Here is a 22,834-nt window from a genome sequence, read left to right as displayed (position 1 = left end):
CACCTTAACCCAGTTTACCTCAGTTTCCTCATCTGTAAAATGAGCTGAGAAGTAAATAGTAAATCACTCTAGCATCTTTGCCAAGAAAACCCCAACGGGTTCACTATTGAAATGACTCAACAATAACAACAATTTCATAGTGGAGAGGAAGTATCATAGCAGGTACTTAATCAAGGCTCCTTTCCTAATTACCAATCCAAAGATAGATTTTAGCCATCATCCTCCTCCTTGTCATCTTCACAATCAACTCCTCCTTTCCACTTACATGGCCACCATCCTCATTCAACCCTCATCACTTCTCACCTGGACAATGGTAATAGTTTCCAAATTGGTCTCCCTGCCTCAAAATACTCCCCTTTCTAATCTATCCCTCATAGAGATGCCACAATCAATTTCTGTGACATAGTTCTGACAGTGTCACCCCTTGCTCAATAATTAACTTTAGAAATTCCTTCATTATCCTCCAAGATCAAATATAAACTCCTCTTGTCATTTAAAGCCTTTTATAACAGGGCTCCAGCCTATCTTTCCAGCATTATTATATATTAGTCCTCTCTCATTATTTCTATGGTCCAGCCAAAATATTTCTCACACAATATTACCTGCCCCCCCCCCCCATGCCTTTGCACAGGATGTCCTGTGCCTCATACTCTGACTGCAGTTCTTCCTCATTTCTGCTCTTCTGGGTTTAATTATGATCTCTATGCAGGTAATATGCAGCCCCAGCCTTTCCTTCAAACTTATGTCCCACAATACAAGTTTATTATTGTATATTTAAAGTGCATGTCCCAGAGACCCTGAATTCATTATCTTTCCCTATAATCCTCCCAAACTTCTCTTTCTTTAGAAGGCAACAGTATCCTCCCAATGCTTCAGGTTTGCAATCTTGGCATTAACCTTAATTGCTTACCATCACTTACTAATCAAAATCAATTGCCAAATGTTGCCATTTCCACCTTTACAGTATCTTTCACATTTGACATATTATTTCTATTCACACAGTTAAACACCTTGCTTCAGGCCCTTATCAGCTTTAGGAGAGGGGTTCCTAACTGTTCTCTCTACCTCTGTCTCTCATCACTACCATCTATCTACACAAATACATAACACAGTGCTTGGCATATAGTATAGGCACTTAAATGTTTGCTGACTTAAGTGACATGGATTCCAAAGTAATTTTTCTTATGCACTGATCTTACTATGTTACTCCCCTCCTTAACCCATCATTAGCTTCCTATTCCTTCTCAAATAAAATATAAACTCCGCTGTTTGGTTTCTAAAGTCTTACATAACCTGATCCCATCCTACCTGTCCATTTCAGTGGAGATTATTTCCTCTCCTTCACTCTGTGGTCCAGACAAATGGACTATCTCGTTGTCCTTCACTTACACTGCATGCCTAGCTCCATGCTTCTGCACTGACCATCCTCCTGAAATGCACTCCATCCTTACCTCCACTTCATAACCCCTCTTTTCCCATTAAGATGCTGCTCAGACACCATGTTCTACATGAAGGTTTTCATGATCCACCCAGATACTAAATCCCACCCTCTTATATTTAAAGGCTTTATATGTGTGTACGTATTTCTTAGCTTTATAGTTAGGATGTATATAGTGAAGACTTGACTCCATTTCAATGTAATCTCAGTGTAAAGAGATGGTTTCATTTTTTGTACTTGTATTCCCTAGAGTCTACACCACAGTTCCTTGGAACACAGTAGGTACATAATAGATAATTGGTGACTGCCTCTTAAAATCTAATTTCTCTCAAAGCCTAGCTCACAATGCCACCTTTTTAAATGAGCCTTTCCTGATCTCTCTAGCTGTTGGTTCCTCCTTCCCAACATTACTCTGTATTTATGTTTGTATATCTTTTTGTAGCTAGATCTATGTGTACCCATTGTCTTTCCTGATGGAATTTAATATCCTTTAGAATAGGGACTTTTTAATCTTGTCCTTTTATTCCCAGAGTCTAGTACCTGGAGAATAGAAGGCATTTAATAAATGCTTTTTGATTCACTAACTATTCCTTCTTAATGACAATCTGTTCAGTTAACTTCGAAGACACAACAATCCTTTGGATTCTCCATTTACTGCTTTTGTGTCTACTTTACTTACTTATTTGGCTAAGTACTCCAACCTCTTTTGACCCCAAATGTGGATGTTTCAACTAATTTTTGGTTTTTTAGGAATTTTTAGGATTCATTATCTAGCCATAATATCACTTGTATAATTTTTTTTTTTACATATAAGGTATTTTATTTTTTCCGTTACATGTAAAGATAGTTCTCAACTTCTGCCCATACAAGCTTCACAATTTCAGATTTTTCTCCTTCCCTCCCCACCCTCCCCAAGACAGCAGGCAATCTGACATAGGTTATATCTATATATCTATACACACATCTATATCTATATCTATACACACACACATATATATACATACACATAACATTAATCCTATTTCTGCATTAATCTTGTTACAAGAGAAAAAATCAGAGCAGTGATGCAAAACCTCAAAATAGAAAAAAAAAACAACAGCACCCAAAACAAAAGAAATAGTATGGTTCATTCAGCATCTATACTCCACAGTTCTTTTTTTTTTTTTCTTGGATTTGGAGATCCTCTTCTATCATGAGTTCCCTGGAAACTCTTCTGTACCCATTGCATTGGTGAGAAGAATATAGTCCATCACAGATAGCGTCCACACTCAATGTTGATGATACTGTGGACAATGAACTTCTGGTTCTGCTCATCTCACTCATCATCCGCTCACGGTACGACCCTCCAGGTTACTCAGAACTCCTCCTGCTCAGGGCTTAATCGCCCTTTGGCATAATACCAAATTGTCTCTCCAGAATGGTTGGATCAGTTCACCGCTCACCAACAATTGCATAACAATTTCAAAACCAAACATGAGGGACAGCTACTGTGGCTCGGTGGATAGACGCACCGGCCCTGGATTAGAGAAGGACCTGAGTGTCAAATATGCCTCCGACACTTGACACTTACTAGCTGTGAGATCTGGCAAGTCACATAACCCTCATTGCCCCCACAAAAAAACAAACTCGATATATACCAGGAATAAAGGTAAAAGGCCTTTCCAAAAAGACCAGATATAAAGCAACAAAGGTGCCCATTATCACCCCTACTAATTAACATAGTGCTAGAAATCCTAACTATAGCAATCAGACATGGAAAAGAAATTGTGGTAATAAACACAGAGGAAATAAAACTCATTTTATGCAAGTGATATTATGGGCTAGCTAATGAATCAACCAAAAATTAATTGAAACAATGCATAAACTCAAAGCTGCAGAATATCAAATTAAATGCCTAATATACAGAAGGCACTGTGATAGATACTGAGAATTCAAAGACAAAAACAAAAGCAGTCTCTGCCCTCAAATTTCTATTCTATTGGTTCTTGACTTTTACCTCTTCTCTTCTTTGACTTCACTCTTCTTCATGGCAATCTCATCATAACTCCAATACACACACCCGCCCCTACCAAATGTGCATGTCATGTGACCTCTCTTTTCAAATTAAACAGCTCCGAAACTGAACTTGTGATCTTTTCACCTAAGACTTACTCCTTCTGAATGTCGTCATTTCTGTGTTTGACACTACAATCAGAGTCTCACAGTCATACTTTAGTTACCTGTGTTTCCATACTCAAATTCTTTGAGGGAGAAAGAAACCTCAACTAGACTATGATTTAGTAGAGCAAATGCTTCATACATAAATAAGCAGGTACTTTAAATGACTTGCATTTATTATTGTATTCATGTTTACATAATATGAGATAGATGATATATTATGTCCATGTTCAAGAGATTAAGAGATTTGTCAAATTGAAGAAGAAAGACTTGAAACTACTAGAAACTTCCATATTCTGGAGGCATGAGAAGAAAAAAGAACATTGTACAAGAGAAAGAAAGAATGAACAGAAAGATAGAAAAGTATCCAAACACAGTGGTATCAGAAAAGAGAAGAAAGAAATACGTTTCTAGAATGAGGGGTTGTCAACAATCTTCAATTGTAACAAGAAAACATGGAGAATAAAACAGAAAATGTAATTTGATTTGGTAACTAGGACCCTATGAGAGAACCATTTCTGCAGTTGAAAGACTGGAAGACCAACAATCTTGACAATAACAAATGTGGAATTAACACGAAAAAGAAGTACTTTAGCACAAGATAGTAGGTCGGGTCCCGCAGGAGCACATCCAAGACAGACAACCGGTACCTTTTTGAGGACAGAATTGAGTAAAAAAAAGAAAGATGACGATGTTAGATAGATAAGACAAATACTTCAGGTTTCAGGCTCAGAAATCTATGTGAGCTAGAACAGCGAATCATTTTCACAGGTGTGAAGAAAACAGAATCGGGAGTAACAAATTAGACGAGTAAAACGAGAAAACACGCTTTTTGCCTGTGGAATATAAAGACCTTACAAAAACTGATACTGTCTTTTGTACAGATCAAGTGTCAAAAACATTTAACTTGTAAATATAAAGCAACTGAGCACAAAATTCTCAGATATAATATACTCATTTCACTGAGCTAAACACATTCCTACTCAGTTTTTTATTTAAGAGATTATACCTGTTTTTAGATTTCTTTGGGTAAAAGAAATCCAAATATAAAGAACAGAAGACTAATATATAGATAAATTATGAGATCTTACAGAAATAGGAAAATGTGACATCAGATATAAACTAGCAATTTCACCTCTATCTTTGCCTGTTGAAAGACACTTGAAATGACCATTCTCAGATCCAGTCCCCTCCTTTAGCCAGTTCTTATCCATAATCTTTATCATTTGTAAGCCAACATATCTTGCCGTAGATCTTCACCAACCTTTAAATGAAAAGAAATAAAGGGACCACTTTTTTAGAAGTCTTAATAGATTATACTCTTAAAAGCTGAGAGAATTCACTTAGAAATTGTGGTTTTTTTGTTTTGTTTTTTTAAATAAGCTTTCCCCAGGATTTTACAACTAGTCCAAGGACAATGAAGGGAAGAGACAAAGAGAATGTCTTTAATTCTTCTATAAGACTCAGCATAACAAGTAGCATTAATCTAGATTTGATCATCCAGACCAAATAAGAGAGATAAATAATTCTTTACCTATTTCAATCTATAGTTTCTATGAATAATTTTTTTATAAATATGCAAAAACACCCTTGAAAACTCACAAAAGCTTTTATCTTTGAAGCTTCTTTTAAAGGAGAAGGGAAAGGAGAATAAGAGGCACAAAGCAGGCAGAACTTTGAGCCAAGACTGATAGGAGAGACACAAGAAAAGTATTTTTCTTTGCTTTGTGTTGCTTATACTATTTGGTTCTCCTGTTAAAGCCTAGAATTTGCCCCTTGTTTTGTAATTTTATTTTGTTTTTCATTTTTGTTGACAATTACTGTTGATAATTTCAAATTCATTTTTAAAAAATGTGTTTATTTCTTAAAGTAAAGTCAGGAAAAGCAGTGGGTCTACCCATCAGATCATATAAGAATTCCTTCATGGATAAAGAATGATGTCCTGCTGAGAATGAGATAATAAGAAAAAAGAAACTGAGTGCACGATTCAGGGAAGGAGCTGTGGTTCCATAGATGGGTAAGGTAGCAATAAAGGGTAAAGTCTATGAACAAAGTTCAAATGTTATTTTTTTATTCTCAATGAAAATGTGTACCATGGGCCCTTACTAAAGGATCAAGTATCATTTCTGTATAAATTTGTAAGGTACGTTCCTATTTCCAAACACCTACTATTTTATAACATATGGATAGACAGACTCCTGCGTAATTAACATTTTCTAGTTAAAATTATGAAAATTGCTAAACTTGGTGTAGTGTAAAATAAATCGATTTGGAAGTTCAAACATTGGTGCCCCTTGAGAAAATTAACCCTCTGGTCTCAGTTTTCTCATTTTTAAATGAGGGGGTAGAACTAGGTGACCTGCAAGTTCTTATTTAGCTCTAAATCTATGACAATTTACGACAACAAAGGTTCCTGTAAAGTACTTTGGCAGATACTTAATGTGTGATAGAAAAAAATAATTTAGAAACAGATGACCTAGGCTCAAATCATAGTTCTTCAACTTACTACGTATGTAACCTTGGGCAAGCTCTTTCTAGATCTCAAGGTACTCACCTGACAGAGTATGAATTAAGGATTTGAACTTGATGGTTTCTAAACAGCTTCCAGTTCTAAATCTACAATCCCCTTTACGACTTCCAATATTGTGCAAATGTTGTTTGTACATTTCCAAGGAGGCTTCTGCTCATGCAGAAGGTCTTCCTTTTATTTTAACATCTTATGGTCTATCCACTTATTCTTATTCTAATACATGACCACGACCTCAAGAATTTCTCATTACAGGAGCAGCTAGGTGGTGCACCGGATAGAGCACCGGCCCTAGAGTCAGGAGGACCTGAGTTCAAATCCGGCCTCAGACACTTAACACTTACTAGCTGTGTGACCCTGGGCAAGTCATTTAACCCCAACTGCCTCACTTTAAAAAAAAAAAATTTCTCATTACCCTGCAAACCATTACACAGAATTCAATGGAACTTCGCTGAAGTCAGCTAATGTTTGTTTACCACCCATCTTTCTGCTTTGGATTATTTATAATTTTGGATTTTATAAGATTATGGTTTTGCTGATTTGAAGTTATGTCCACCTAACATTTGTTTTTCTTTTTGCCAGAATCAAGGAATATCTCCTGCACAAAATCTAAACAAAAGAAGAATTCCCTATTGATGGTGAAATTCTTAAGTGTTCTCGTTCACAGACAACACTGTAAGGAACAAATATCCAAAATACTGCCAAACCTACTTAATGAAATTGACAAATGCATAAAAAAGAACACTCTAACAACTCACATAAGAAAAATAAAGTGGAAGACAAACATTTATTTGACTTAATGATGATGCTCAGTGATATTGCTGAATGAAATTCTCCCCGAAGTTACAGAAATTTATATGATGGTTTTAAATTCACGTTTCTTTCAGCAAAAATTTTCTTTTTTTCTCCTTGCCTCCATTAAGAACAAAAGAAAAAACCCATCATAAACACATTCAGTCAAACAAAACAAATTCCTACACTGGCCATGTCCAAAAAATATATGTCTTATTCTATACTCTAAGTGCAGGAGATGGGTAATATGTTTTATCATTCATCCTCTGAAATCATGTTTGGTGATTACACTGATAAGAGTTCTTAATTCTTTCAAAGTTGCTTGCCTTTAGAATACTGCTGTCACTGTATAAATTGTTTCCTTGAATTTGTTCATTTCACTCTGTAGTAGGTTCACACAAGTCTTCCAGGTTTCTCTGAAACCATTCTCATTACATTTCTTATATTGCAATAGAATTCCATGACATTTATATACCATCATTTGTTCAGCTATTCCCCAAATTAATGGGCACTCTGTCAGATTTTCATTCTCTGCCACCTCAAAAAGAGCTAAAAATATTTTTGTATCTTCTTAGAGTTTGTACTGCCTAGGATTGTACTGCCTCTCTTAATCTAGCCTCCCTTAAAACCCCTCTTTTTTCCCTTTCCTCCTCCTTCCTTATTCAATGAAATGTATCTGTATTCAGTTCTGTGTGTATTCCTCTTTCCTTGGACTAGTTCAAATGACTGAAGCTCAAGAGTCAGCTACTCTCCCACACTTCTGTTTGTACAAATGTATATTTATTCACAGTGATTAGGTGAGATAATTTTCGCTAACCTATCCTGCACCCACAAAAAAAGTTTCTTCTCCTCTTTTTCCAATCTTCTCTTAAGATATCAAGGCATAATAGAAGCACTCCCAGGCCCTGTCTGATTAGACTCCCTTTATGAACCCCTGATGATGACAGGGTTCAAAGTAGATATATGTATCATATATTTGAATATAAGCAGTCTATTCTTGCTTAGTACTTTATCATTAGTGTTTCCCTTGTGTTGCTCTTAATTCAGGTGTTTGAACTTCAAAGTGTTTCTGCAGCTCTGTATTTTCATCAGGCATGCTTGTAAGCCTTTTACTTTATTAAAGGCCCATTTTTTTCTCCCTACAGTATTATACTCAGTTTCACTGGGTGAAGTTTTTCTTGGCTATAAACCCAGAACTTTTGCCTTCTGGAATATTGTATTCCAAAGCTCTCTACTCCTTTTGGGGGTCTGCTGCCCTATCGTGTGTGGCTGATGGTGGCTCATTAGTACTTGGAATTCTTTCTGGCAGCTTGCAGTATTTTTTCTTTGACCTGGAAGCTCTGGATTTTGGCTAAAATATTCCTTGAAGTTTTATTTGGAGATTCTTTTATAAAGTGACAGATTTATTTCCGTTTTGTCCTCTGGTTTGAAGAGATTTGTACAGTTTTCTTTTCATTTGACTTTTTTTTTTTTTGGCGGAGCAATGGGGGTTAAGTGACTTGCCCAGAGTCACACAGCTAGTGAGTGTCAAATGTTTGAGGCCGGATTTGAACTCAGGTCCTCCTAAATCCAGGGCCAGTGCTTTATTCACTGCGCAACCTAGCTGCCCCCATAAAATTCTCATTTGACTTTTTTAAAAAACAGTTTTCTTTTTAAGATTTCTTGAAATATGACGTTTTGGAATCATTATCTTCTGAGTTTGTGTCTTGAGCTCCCCTACCACAACACTAGCTCTTTATGATTGGGTTATTTTTTTGTTTGCCCAGTCTTCCAGCATACTTACTACTTCAAACTTGACATTAGGGCTGAGTTCTGTGTACTTCTGGAAGGAAGGTTTGGGCTGGTTCTATTGCTGCTTTCTTTGGGTACCTAGTTTTGCATTATTCCAGGATCTCAGACCAACTCTTCAGAGCTTCCAAAGTGGTCTGATCTAACGCAAAATCTGACTACTGCCTCTGTGGTCTAAATTCTACAAATTCCTGATCTGGGTTTGGATTTGAACAACAGTAAATACCACTATACTCAGCCCCTGTCAGCCATCTGGGAAATGCCATTGTATCAGACTGACAGAACTGTAGGCTTCCCTTTGGTCTCCAGTTTCTGTTCTAAGTTACCTTTCTGTAGGCTTCAGATGTGGTTAGATGCTGGAACTGAGTCCCTACTCTGTGCCTGGGTATAAGCCACACCACTACTGAAAGTTTCTATACTTGATTCTGTACCTTTCTCAGGACAGAGGTTATGGCCTGCAACTACTCCTTACCCTGAAATGCCACTCCTGGTTTCAGATTCCTTTCTCAGATCCTGATGGATCAGTGACATGGAATTGTACAGTTAGTGACAAAGCTGCCATTTGGTACCACTTCCCACACCCTGCCACATTATAGGTCTGAGACCCTGTAATGCCTGGGCACAAAGCCTCTACCTGGATGATGCTTCACAAAACTAGCCAAATACTTTCTCCAGTGTCTATAAACTTCCCTATTTCCTTATGCCAATTTGGAATGGAAAAATGAGTCACAGTGACTTTTCCTTTTATTTCCCCATCAGAGTTTAATCTTGGATGCATTTTCTGGATCTGTGTGAAGAAGTTGCCCTGGGGGAGGGGAAGCTCAGTTCTACTTCCTCCTATTCCACCATCATGGTTCATCTGCCTCGAACCTTACATGATTTTAATAATATTTATAGGAAAAACTTTGAAGAAAGTGTTTAAAGAATAAAATATTTTGTTGGAATGTATAAACAGTGAAATTATATATTCTTTAGTTCTCACAGTAATGTGGCCATAATGAAGCAGTCTTCCACAGATGGTCTGCAGTGTCTGATGGTTTCCTTTGTGTGTTTCTATCTAGGATAACCTCAATGTATGCGCAGACTAAAAAGATTTGAGATAAAGTAAATTGGTACTTACTATTAAATTCTCAGTTGTGCTCCCTGCAGTAAAACCCCTCCAAAAAAGTTATTTCAAATCATTCTACTCTTTTGGAACATTCGTTGTCTTTGAGATATCTTGGCAAATAATTTCCGAGTGCCTTTAAAATGTATTACTGTCAGCACATGTTTGTTCTACTGATATTTGATCAGGACTATATCTTAATTATGACTATTTTGCAACTTTATGTGTGTGTTTGTGTAGAGATGGAGACAGAGAGTTTTGATCTGTTTTCCCTCCTCAATGGATTAACACGACTAAAAGCTTTTTTTTTTAAACTGGGCCAATTCATTTTACTACGTTGTGTACCTCTACAAAATTCAAGGTAGAAAATAAAAGAGTCTACCCATTAAAAAATTATCAGTTTAAGTTGAAAGGAAATGTTTCTGGAGAATGCACAAATTAGAAAATACATCTTCCATCATTTTAAATTTTCCTTTGTTAATGTTACTACCTAAATTTCTCTTAATGGAAAATTAAATCACAGATATCATCATATCATCTTACAACTGCTTTTCTTCTCTATTACTAGTCAGAGTCTTGTCTTATTTTGAAGTCATGAAAAATTGATTGGTGTCTTCTTCCTACTCTCATTAGTTGCAATTGTTTTTACCCCACTACATCTCTGCCTCCTATATCGGTACTTTTACCAGGATGGGCATTATGAGTTCAATGACAATACTTGTGTTTCCACAGACAACAACCAAACCTATTCCCTCTATGCTTTTGTTCTTCACTAGAAAATGTGTAGCCTCTCAGGGTTAACTCACAACTCTCACAATCTGTAAACATTCTAACTGAGGCTCACTGTGGCTGCCATTGTTCTTTCTGAGGTTATTTCTGGTTATGTGGAGCTTTGTTCCACTCTATGCATGAGACAATCTGGGATGTGTAATTTCAAAGACAAAATTATTTTAGACTTTCTAATATGCAGTGCTCTCCAAAGTCCTAGATTTAGTTATTCTAAAAATATTTATAGATAAAATTTGTTTTAACAAAAATCATCAAATCACCATTTAGGATACTGCTGATTCTGTGTTAGCCTAATGCATTCCATATAAATCTTAAATATTTGTACATAAATACTCTCTGCCATGGCCTAATAGCTTAGCCACCATTTTCCACCATGGATACCAGGGCTGCAGCCTAGCTAGAGTGTTCTCGCAAGGAAAGCCTGCTCTGGGATGTTCTCTTCATTTCTTTTCCTCTTGTGTGACTGGGTCTATGAACACTAGAAGCCTTAATCAAGGAGTAATGAAGATGAGATACATCGACAACAAGGTAGCTTATAGAATGGGGTAGAATCCAAAGGCACTGCTAGCACAAAGTAATTTTGCTCCATTATAACTTAAAGAAGAACTAAAGAAAGAAAATATAAATGAAGCTAAGGGAACCCATGATACACTAAATGAACAGCATTTAAGAAGAGTTTAGGAAATATAACTATAAAAATAAAACACTCATTTCCTCAATTTTTTCCCAAGAAAGAAGAAATTCTTACCTTGAACATGACATTGATTTCCTCCCCTAAAGGATCAGCATTCACCATTGTGATTTTCAGGGGAACTGCATTAGAACTGAGAAGGAACACATCTGCAAAGATAACGTGCATTAAATACGGGAATATTAATTACAGGAATAGTTTATAAAACCACACTAGGGCATTTTCCCTTTACGTGTGCCTTTAAGTCATGGCACCAATGAGAGTAATTAATAAGTGTCTGCATACTAAAAAGATTGAATGGAGAAAGGCAGAGCTTTAGTCATGAACATTCCCAAATAAATGCAGTCACCTTACTATGTAACAAGAAGGTCTCTGATAATCTTTTTTTCCCCTTAAAATCCAGACATTTAAAAAGTAAAAAAGCTCATATAAATCTATGAACTCAGTTGGAAAAAATCCTCAAGGTAACAATACTTTTTATGAAACTCTGTTTATACAACTTAGACACACAAACTGGGGGTGGGGGGCTGAGGTGACAATTGGGGTTAAGTGACTTGCCTAAGGTCACACAGCTAGTGTCAAGTGTCTGAGGTCGAATTTGAACTCAGGTCCTCCTGACTCCAGGGGCCGATGTTCTATCCCACTGCGCCACCTAGCTGCCACACTAGATTTTAACATTGTATAGTTACCATGCTAAATCAAAATGGTATAGGTACTGTATTAAATTCTGTACTCTAAAAGCAATAATTAGAAGTTTCAAATAGGCACATTTAGGTTTGATTAAATAAAAATGAACAACTAGGGGGCAGCTAGGTGGTGCAGTGGATAAAGCACCGGCCTTGGATTCAGGAGTACCTGAGTTCAAATCCGGCCTCAGACACTTGACACTTACTAGCTGTGTGACCCTGGGCAAGTCACTTAACCCCCATTGCCCCGCCAAAAACAAACAAACAAAAAAACAAACAAACAAACAAACAAAATGAACAACTATAGTTATCTAAAAGTAGAATGAATTGCCATGAATGACAGTGCACTTGTTCACTGAAAGTCTTCCTACGAAGGCTGGCTATCAATCAATCAAAAGCATTTATTCAGTACTTACTATGTAAAACAGGTACTGTGCTAAGCAATGGAGTAGGAGACTAAGTTGTTGGTTATCTGGTGGAGGAGATTGTCATTTAGGATACTAAGGTCCCCTTCAACTCTGAGATTCTATGAATAATCTATGATTCTTAGGGTTTTCATCAATTACACTGCAGATACATAAGGCCATATAACAATATTATCATATTCACACGAGTATGAGGAAGATACTTGCCTTCCTTGTCTTCTTGGAATTCCATGTTATACACAATGTTTAAAGCAACAACAAGAAGCAGAATTTCTAAGTCCTGAACTAAGAAATTAAATATTTTGAACAATAAGTATAACTGATTTATGTCATACATATTTGTTCTTTAAAGTTCTCAGACCCTGTACTCGACTGGATTCATTGTTTTGTTTTATTCTTATGGATGACTTGATATTTGCATTATTATCAAGACTTTTTCTTTTCTTTTTTTTTTTTTTGGTGAAGCAATTGGGATGAAGTGACTTCCCCAGGGTCACACAGCTAGTAAGTGTCAAGTTTCTGAGGATTTGAACTCAAGTCCTCCTGAATCCAGGGCCGGTGCTCTATCCAGCTGTGCCACCTAGCCGCCCCAGGTCTTTTTCAATGGTTGGTTTTGAATGACTTTAAATGGTCCTCTGAATTTCTTCAGGGTCTATATGGTCATTAACAAATAGATATGACTAAAAATGTACAGGAACTTTTTATCTGTGATTGCCAGCTACATTATCATACCTCTGTCTACTGTCTTCTTTATACTGTTGAAAAATGTAGTGCCATATAAGTGTATATTATATCATACCTTAATATTCAGTTCTTTTGCCACAAGACTTGGATTGAGAGGGAGACGACATTTATTTCTTAAGAAAAAAGACTGTACACGTTCCATGCTCTTTTGGAGGACAACCTATAAAAAGACATACATCTAAATGTATATGAAATCAGACTGATTCTGTATCACTTTTTAATTGATACTATTTGAAACTTATAAATTTTGAAATTGATCGATTTTGTCTTATAATTGCCTAAGTCATGATTCTTTGTATCTGAATTTAATTAGCTCAGAAACTCAGCCGTCCTGTAATGAATTAAACTTAGAAATCCAGTTCTCTTGTTAATCACTATTCTATTCTTGTGACAAGGAAATCTGTTAGCCTTGAAGAATGCAGATGGATACCAGGGAGTCTGGTCTAGTGTCTTTACACCACCAAGCTATCCTTCAAAGATGTCTGGTTGTTATCCAGAAAAGTCTGGTCTGCTATCTCTAACCTTACAGGTGGACTCAAACAATGAACATTTCTTAGTCATGGGAAGGAAGGAAAGAGTTTTCTGCTACTTCCTCATTCCAATTTCTAATCATTTCATATTGTCCCCCATGCCTCAGCTCTGTAACCAATCATACTGATTCATCATTTATGATAATGAACTCTTTTAAACCAATCATACCTTGTTCCCTACCTTGAAAGTCCTAGTCTTTGTTCTGCATTCCCCTAAAAACTATAAAAAGAGTAGCCATTACCCACCTTGGGGTATTACCTTTGCTTAGGAAGTTCAGATCCTATTTATTTGGCAATTTTGCACTTTACTAATAAATTGATCATGCTCAGAACTTTGTGCCTCAGTTTATCTTATTTGAACAACGATATGTAATAGAAATATGTTAAGAGTATTAGTGAGAGGTACAAATTTATAAGAAAATAAAGATATGAAAGAAGCTAGTTAAGAAATAATGTAAGGGGCAGCTCGGTGGCACAGTAGATAGAGCACTGGCCCTGGAGTCAGGAGTACCTGAGTTCAAATCTGGCCTCAGCCAACTTAACACTTACTAGCTGTGTGACCCTGGGCAAGTCACTTAACCCAACTGCCTCACTAAACCAAAACAAAACAAGACAAAACAAAAAGAAATAATGTAAAAGAATGGAATTAGGGTGCAGCTAGGTGGCACGGTGGATAAAGCACCGGCCCTGGATTCAAGAGGACCTGAATTGAAATCCAGCCTCAGACACTTGACACTTACTAGCCATGTGACCCTGGGCAAGTCACTTAACCCTCATTGCCCAGCCCAAAAAAAGTACATGTGTGTGTGTGTGTGTGTGTGTGTGTGTGTGTGTGTGTGTGAATAAAAAGAATGGAATTAGATTTCCTGAAATATGAATGAAGAACTTCTAAATAAGATTGGAAAGAACACAATGAGGACTATTAAAGATACCTTTGCTTCAGGGATTTAAATGCAAAATGATGAGGAAAAAAAGACTCAGGTAGAAAATCTATCAAGAGCTACAGGTATGACATAGAAAGAATAGATGGAGAGTCTAGTAATGCAAAGCTTCTTAAATTGTGGGTTGCGACCCCACATGGGGTCATGTAATTGAACAGGGGTGGGGGGGAAGAGGAGAGAGTTTCACTAAGAATTTGGCAACAGTAAAAGGTTATGCATACTTTTTTAATATATCTATATACCTGAGGTCACATAAAAATTTCTTGGGTGAAAAGAGGTCATGAGTGGAAAAAGTTTAAGAAGCCCTGTAGTAATGAACTGGAGAAAATAACTTAGAAGAATAGCAAAAATTATATTTTGTCTCTTCTACATACACATCAATATTCCAAGGGCAGTTTCTAAACAAAAGTAATTTGAAACATTAATGCAATGAACTAAATATAGCTCTATGGTTATCACCAAACTTGATATGCAGAGGTTCAAAGAACTGGAATACATTCTCATATAACATGACTAATGCAGAAATGTTTAATGTTATTTCATATGTGTGTGTGTGTGTATATGTATATATATATATATATATATATATATATATAAAACCTATATCAGATTACCTGCTATCTGGGGGGGGGAGGGAGGGAGAAAAATTTGAAATTGGAAATCTTACCTAAACAAATGTCAAAAACGAAAACTAATTTATTATTATTTTAAAATTGTCTAGATTAAGAAGTGATCAAGAAAAATGGTAATAAAATACATTAAACTGAAAAAACAAAAAAAAAACCCCCAAAAACCCCCAAAACTGGAATACAGAAATGGAAAGGTATACTTATTAAGAGGGAATAGATTCAGTTGGAGGTAGGTAGTAAATTCATATTCTTTATCAAAAAGAAAATTAGAAAGATATGCACCTATAGGAAAATCTATGAACCTGAGGGGATGGAGGGGGGATAAGGCATAGGGGAAGAACATTTGGATGAGGAAGAAAGGAAAGAAAAAGAAAAAGTAATGCCTTCATAAGATTGTCTCAATTCGTAGCAAAATTCACATATCTCTTACAAAGTGTAATTTGTAGACATTTAAAAAAAGGAATAATCCTATAAGGCAGCATAGATTTACGAAGAACAACTTATGTCAGACTGATCTCATTTTCTATCTGATACTAGATTGGTAGATAGACGAAATACCATAGATATAATAATAATAATAATGTGAGGAAAGTCTTTCATGATATCTTGTGGACAAAATGTAAAGGGAATATACTATTTTGTTTGTTTGTTTGTTTTTAGTGAGGCAATTGGGTTAAGTGACTTGCCCAGGGTCCACAGCTAGTAAGTGTTATGTGTCTGAAAGCCGGATTGAACTCAGGTACTCCTGAATCCAAGGCCGGTGCTTTGTCCACTGCGCACCTAGCCGCCCCATGGAATATACTATTTTAAGAGTCTTTTTCTTTCTTTCTTTTTTTTTGCAGGCAAATGGGGGGTTACGTGACTTGCCAGGGTCACACAGCCTAGTAAGTGTCAAGTATCTGATGCGGATTTGACTCAGGTACTCCTGAATCCCAGGGCCAGTGCTTTAACCACTGAGGTACCTAGCTGGCCCTTTGTTCACCATTTGAAATCAATAACTGGATGAAAGCATCAAAGTAAATGAGTATAATGGGTTAAAATGAGCTGGAAGAAACAGCTAAATACTTTGGATTACAGAATTAGGATGCAAAAAGATGTTGATGGGCTAAATAATGAACTAAACTTGGCTCTTCCCTCACCCCTCACTTCTAATCGTTGCCAATCTTATTATTTACAGGTCTATAACATTTATCACATCTGCTCCCTTCTTTCTACTTATCACATCACTTTAGTCCAGGCCCTCATCACTTCTCACCTAGACTGCAATAATAAAGCCCCTATTGATCTCCCTGACTCAGGTCTCTTACCATTCCAATCCATCCTAACACACCTCTGGCCAAAGGGTTTTCCTTATATATAGATTTTGGCTGTAGGATGCTTCAAATAACTCCAGTGACCTTCCCTTTAAATAAAGTATAAATCCTCTGTTTAGCTTTTAAAAACATATACAACTTGGCCCCAACCTATTTTTCCAGCCTCACTGCACATTATTCCCCACTCTTGCACGTCCATAACCTTGTAAAACTGTCCTTCTTCTATTCCTCCACTCGTGACAATCCATTTCTTGTCTCCACATTTTGCACTACTTCTCCCCAAACTTGGATACATTCACTATATACCTCAGAGAATTCTGTTCCTTCAAGAGAGAGTTTCAGTACCATATCTCCTTCATGAAACCTTCCTGATCTTCCTAAACGAAAGTGCCCTCCTGGTAGAAAGCTGGGAAACATTTTTATAGCTAGTACTCTGATAAAGGCCTGATCTCTAAGATATATTGGGAACTAAATCAAATTTATAAGAATCCGAGTCATTAACACCAATTGAGAAATGGTCAAAGTATATGAACAGGCAGTTTTTCTGATGAAGAAATCAAAGCTATCTATTGCCATATGAAAAAATGCTCTAAATCATTGGGGGGGGGGAGAAGAGGGAATGAGGGTTAAGTGACTTGCCCAGGGTCACACAGCTAGTAAGTGCCAGTGTCTGAGGCCAGATTTGAACTAAGGTCCTCCTGAATCCAGTGCTGGTGCTTTATCCACTGAGCCCTCTAAATCACTATTGATTAGAGAATTAGAATTATGCCCTAAGGGCTATAAAGCTGTGCATACCCTTTGAACCAGCAATACCACTATTAGGTCTTTTTTTTCCAAAGGATCATAAAAAAAGGGAAAAGGACCCATATGTACAAAAATATTTATAGCTGCTCTTTTTGTGGTGGCAAGGAATTGAAATTGAGGGGGTTGCCCATCAATTGGTGAAGAGCCCAAACAAGTTGTGGTATATGAATGTAATGGAATATTATTGTGCTGTAAGAAATGATGAGCAGGCGGATTTCAGAAAAACCTAGAAGGACTTATATGAACTGATGCTGGAGTGAGATGAGCAGAATAAGAACATTGTACACAGTATCATTAACATTATGTGTTGATCAACTGTAGATAGACTAGAATCTTCTCAGCAATACAACGGTACAAGATAGGTTCCAAAGGACTCATGATGGAAAATGATCTCCAATCCAGAGAAAAAAAAAAGAACTGTGGAATATGATCAGATTGAACCATACTATTTTCTTTGTTTTTGGTGCTGTTGTTTTTTCTTTTTTGAGGTTTTTTCTTTTTGCTCTGATTTCTTCTTTCACAGTATGACTAATGCAGAAATATGTTTAATATGATTGTACCTATATAAACCTATACCAGATTACTTGCTGTCTTTGGGAGGGAGGGAGAAAAAATTAGAAACTAGAAATCTTATAAAAAACAATGTCAAAAATTATCTCTACATGTAACTGGAAAATAATGAAATACTTTTATAATAATAAAAAATTATGCTATGTTATGGAAATGCTTGCTTTTGTGGTAAAATATGAAAGTTTTTAACATTCGGTTAGGATAACTGAAAGACGCCAGTTTTTCAAGGACCACCCTTTTGGGGAGGAGATGAACAGTCCGCCTGCTGCGCATGTCAGACTGCCTGCCGGGTTTTTTTTTTTGACTTCCGGGGTGGAGAGAACGGAAGTAGCCTTTTTTGCCTGCTTGGCGGGACTCCTGACGGCGCGGCAGGGACTCTCTCGCTCTGTCAAAAGGTGGCCTTGTCGGTTGGTAGCCTTGTCGGTTTGGTGAGTTGTTATAAGGAATATAGACTAAGCTTAGACTTAAGACGATTTGTATTGTGTTTCTACTTTCCTATCCTTCTAACCAACATCACCTTGTGACTATCATAACTATAAATAAAAAGGTCTATCTAGAAAACCAAAACCTGCTTCCATTTACTAGTTTGGGAGATAAATTAAGGGAAAGGTTAAGTAGGGGAGATTTATGATCTAATATCCAATTTTAAATCTCACAGTTTGGCGACCCCGAAGGGACCTTAAGGACCCTCCCACCCTCCCTAGTTTGGCCATAAGCCGGCCAATTCGGTGGATTTTCCAAATTACCCCCCCCCCCACGGACTTTCCCTTTGTCTAATCTCCCTTAAAGACTTTAAGCCTCTAAGAGTCTTGCTTTAAACAGAAAAGCCAGCCCAGTTTAAAGGGCAAGATGCTCGAATATTCTACTATCCCTTTGATTTTTCTCATCGGAATGTATTGGGACAGCATAACATCCCGACTTAGAGGAATAGTTTACTCAATGGTCCTTCATAACATTATTGGTTTTTTCCTCATTCAGGCAGCAAAAAGTTTTTTGTATAATAGTATACGTGAGAATCTTTGGGAAAATACGTTTAATATAAGTAGAAATTTTATGCCTGCAATTGAAATACCTTTTAATACCACATCCATAGTTCATACGACTAAGGATTTTATTTTTTTTTGGTTTTTTTTTGTTTTTGTTATTATCATTGTTTTTGTTATTATCATTGTTATGATATGGGGGAAATTCTCACATATGGAGAGAGACCTCGAAATGAAATTCTCACATATGGAGAGAGACCTCAAAATGGCTGTTTCTACTAGAGATGATCCAAGTTCAGAATCAGATCAGCAGAAACTACTCCCTCTGCAGGAAGCTATAGAACATAGTAAGAAGGGAGTGCCAATTCAAGTCAGAAAATATAGCCCCTTTAGACCAAGTGACTTGAGCGCATGGAAATCAATCATCCCTAGTTTTGAGAAAAATCCTAACACTGTAATTTCACAGTTAAGGACTATATTTAATGCATATCAACCCAGTTGGGCTGATGTTACTTGCCTTTTGGAAACTTTACTGTCCCCAACTGAGATTACAGATGTTATCTCAGCAGGAAATGCCCTTGTTGCGAAAGGTAAGGCCGATGTGGAATGGCCTCTAAAGGATCCAGAGTGGAATTATAATGATGATAGGGATTTCCAAAGATTAAAAGATGCTAGAGAAACACTTCTGAAGGGAATGGAATCTTGCTCTAGAAAACCGGAAAACTGGCAGAAATTTTTAAGCCTACCTCAGGAGGCTAATGAAAGACCAAACAGATTTTATGATAGACTTTGTGAGGCCGCTAGACAGTACACCAGATTGGATCCAGTAGATTTAAGAGATTCCTGTATCATTCTCAACACATTTGTTTATAATTCACTGCCAGAAATACGCAGATACTTTCTGAAACAATGTCCAGACTGGAGAAATCTCTCAGTAGATAGAATTAAGGAACTTGCAAATTATGTCTTTGACTCACGTGAGGAAGATCCAGATCACCCTAAACAGAGCATTCTGGCACCAGCGATTACTAGTCAGCCATGTGGACACCGGAGCAAGGACACTAAGGTGTGTTGTTACTGTCGTAAGGAGGGGCATGAATTGAGAGAATGTAGGACTTGGAGAAGAAATTCTAATTCTAATTACAGGCGAAATCAAAATAGAAATAGATCTTTTTGGAGGAATACAGAAAGGCAGTACCAGAATAATGGTAACCAAGACCCCCCTCAGAAGAGGACACAGGAATGATGGTGTCTTGGGGAGGAATGGAACATAGATAATGAAAGCCATATATTCCCAGATCCGGATTTTTTGAATGCACTTGTGCCAGTCCATTCACCTCCCCAGAGTAATGAACCACATGTCACCTTAAAAGTGGGGGAGACTTATTATGATTGTCTGCTAGACACAGGAGCCTCTAAATCAGTATTAGTAAGCAAACCAGATGCTGGGTGTAGACCTGTAGGATATTTGAATGTAGTGGGAGTCTCAGGAAAGAGCCAGAGAGTGGCAAAATTGAATCCTCGCATGGTATCTATGGGGCCCTTAACAGTAGAACATTCATTTTTACTCATGCCTGATGCCCCTGTAAATTTATTAGGTCGTGATCTCCTTTGCAAGCTTAGAGCAACCATATCTTGTGCTCCAGATGGGGCTGTCTCCTTACAATTGCCAGAGGATACTGTTCATTTATTACCAATTTTACTTACAGAAGCTCAAGGAACAGCAGGGGAGGTATCCAAAATCCCCTCTGACATTCCTGAGTCTTTATGGGCCTCATCCCCTAATGAGGTGGGGCTCCTTAAGTCTGCCATGCCTGTTACCTTTAAAGTTAAGGGGGGACCACCCCCCTCCATTCCACAGTATCCATTGTCTAGGGAAGCAATAGAAGGGATCACCCCTATAATTGAGGCTTTGAAAAGCCAGGGTATTATTATTCCATGTCATCACTCTCCATGCAATACTCCCATTTTGCCAGTTAAAAAACCCAAGCCTGGGCCAGATGGTAAACCTGTTTATCGCTTTGTGCAAGATCTTAGAGCGATTAATATATGTTATTCCTAGACATTCTATAGTCGACAAATCCGGGCTATGATAATTTCCTCAATTCCCTATGAATCTACAATGTTTCACAGTGGTAGACCTTTGCTCCTGCCTTTTTCTCATATACCAGTACATGATGACTTCCTATTATTTATTGGGCTTTTTTTTACCTGGAATAATAGACAAGTGGACCCTGGACTTGACTTCCCACAGGGATTTGTAGACAGTCCCCCCATTATTTTCCCAAATTTTACAGCAGGAATCTGGCCTCTATTACCATTAAGGGCTTCCACACTAGTACAATATGTAGATGACTTACTTTTGGCCCTCTCCTAATGCTGAAAATTTGGTCAGGAGAGATAGCCGTCACTTACTGCTGGAGCTGCACCAAGAGAGGACACAAGGTTTCCAAGACAAAAGGTACAATGGTGTTTGCCCCCTGGTAGAATATTAAGGATTTATTTTGGCTGCTGGAACTCGCACTGTCTCTTGCTAAAGCGAGTCTCAGGCATTCAACAAATCTCTCTGCCCCCCACTGACTAAGAGGGCAGTTGAGAGCCATTCTAGGAGCAGCCGGGTACTGTAGACAATGGATACCCTCTTTTGGGTGAAATTACTAAACCCCTCATAGCTCTTACAAAAAGTTCTGTTCCAGACAGTTTACAGTTGGATCCCCAGCATCTCTCAAGCCATAAAAGGAATTAAAAACGGGCCTTGTTATCAGCACCTGCCCTAGGACTGCCAGATTAATAGTAAGCCTTTCACTCTCTTTGTGCATGAACAAAGGGGGGGTGGCTTCTGAGTCCCTGACTCAGTCACTGGGGCCTAACCAGCTTCCTATAGCCTACTATTCAATTCAGCTGGACCCTGTAAGCGGCTGGAGTGCCACCTTGCCTTAGAGCAGCAGTGCGCCACAGCGCTTTTGGTAGAAAAAGCCTCTGATTTGGTCCCTAGGTAACCCTCTAACTGTGCACTGCCCTCACGAAGTGGAGGCTCTCTTACTAACGTCCCAGGACACAAGCCTTTCAGATCAAAGGCTGGCTAAGTAATGAAATAACCCTGTTAGGTAATGAGAATATCACTTTAAAACGCTGCACAGTTCTTAATCCAGCAACACTACGTACTCCTAATTTACCATTCTCAGGGGAACCGTTGCATGACTGTGCTTCTTTAGTTGATATGGCTGAAAAACCCCGTGATGATCTGTTTTGATACACCTTTAGAAAATCCTGATCTTGTCCTCTATACAGATGGTTCCTCATTTATGAGAGAGGGGAACCCGTTTTAACTGGAGCTGCTGTAGTTTCTGATTATGACACCCTCTGGGCAGCTTCTCTGCCTTGCCATTTTAGTGCACAGGCTGCTGAACTTGTGGCTCTTACACAGGCCTGTAATATAGCTAAAGATAAGAGTGCCACCATTTTTACTGACTCGAAATATGGCTTTGGCATATGCCACTTTATTGGTATGATTTGGCGTCAACGAGGCTTTCTAACATCCTCGGGCAAGGCTATTGCCATGGGACCTTATCAAGGACCTCTTAGATGCCCTAAAACTGCCTTCTTCCTAGCCGTTGTACATTGCCCTGCCCACACAGGGAATAGTGACCCTGTTTCAAAGGGAAATGCACGAGCCGATTCTGCAGCCAAGCTTGCTGCATTAGAAGCTCCTGAACATGTACTTTAACCTTTCACCCTTCTGAGGATATTCATGCCAAACCTAACCTATGACGATTCTGGAAGTAGAAATGTGGAAAAAGAAATTTAAGGCGAAACAGATCAATGGCATCTGGGTGTCTCCGGAAGGTAAGCCATTTCTTCCCCGAAATTCTACCACCAGGTATGCCTCTCTGTTCACAGAAAAGGCCATTTTGGTACACAA

At 37.8% G+C, this 22,834-nt stretch overlaps 1 protein-coding gene across 1 annotated transcript in view; it reads right to left on the bottom strand.

Annotated features, from left to right (window-relative positions):
* PIK3C2A (phosphatidylinositol-4-phosphate 3-kinase catalytic subunit type 2 alpha) overlaps positions 1–22,834 on the bottom strand; it is a 134,215-nt gene that overhangs the window by 23,270 nt on the left and 88,111 nt on the right. Inside the window, 5 exon segments of the mRNA XM_043970563.1 lie at positions 4,731–4,829; positions 4,832–4,859; positions 11,345–11,424; positions 11,427–11,436; positions 13,198–13,302. Coding sequence (XP_043826498.1) covers positions 4,731–4,829; positions 4,832–4,859; positions 11,345–11,424; positions 11,427–11,436; positions 13,198–13,302 — 322 coding nt within the window.

This window comes from Dromiciops gliroides, chromosome 6, assembly GCF_019393635.1.
Source record: "Dromiciops gliroides isolate mDroGli1 chromosome 6, mDroGli1.pri, whole genome shotgun sequence".
In the NCBI taxonomy this organism is placed as follows: domain Eukaryota; kingdom Metazoa; phylum Chordata; class Mammalia; order Microbiotheria; family Microbiotheriidae; genus Dromiciops; species Dromiciops gliroides.
This window is presented reverse-complemented; position numbering and strand designations above follow the sequence as displayed.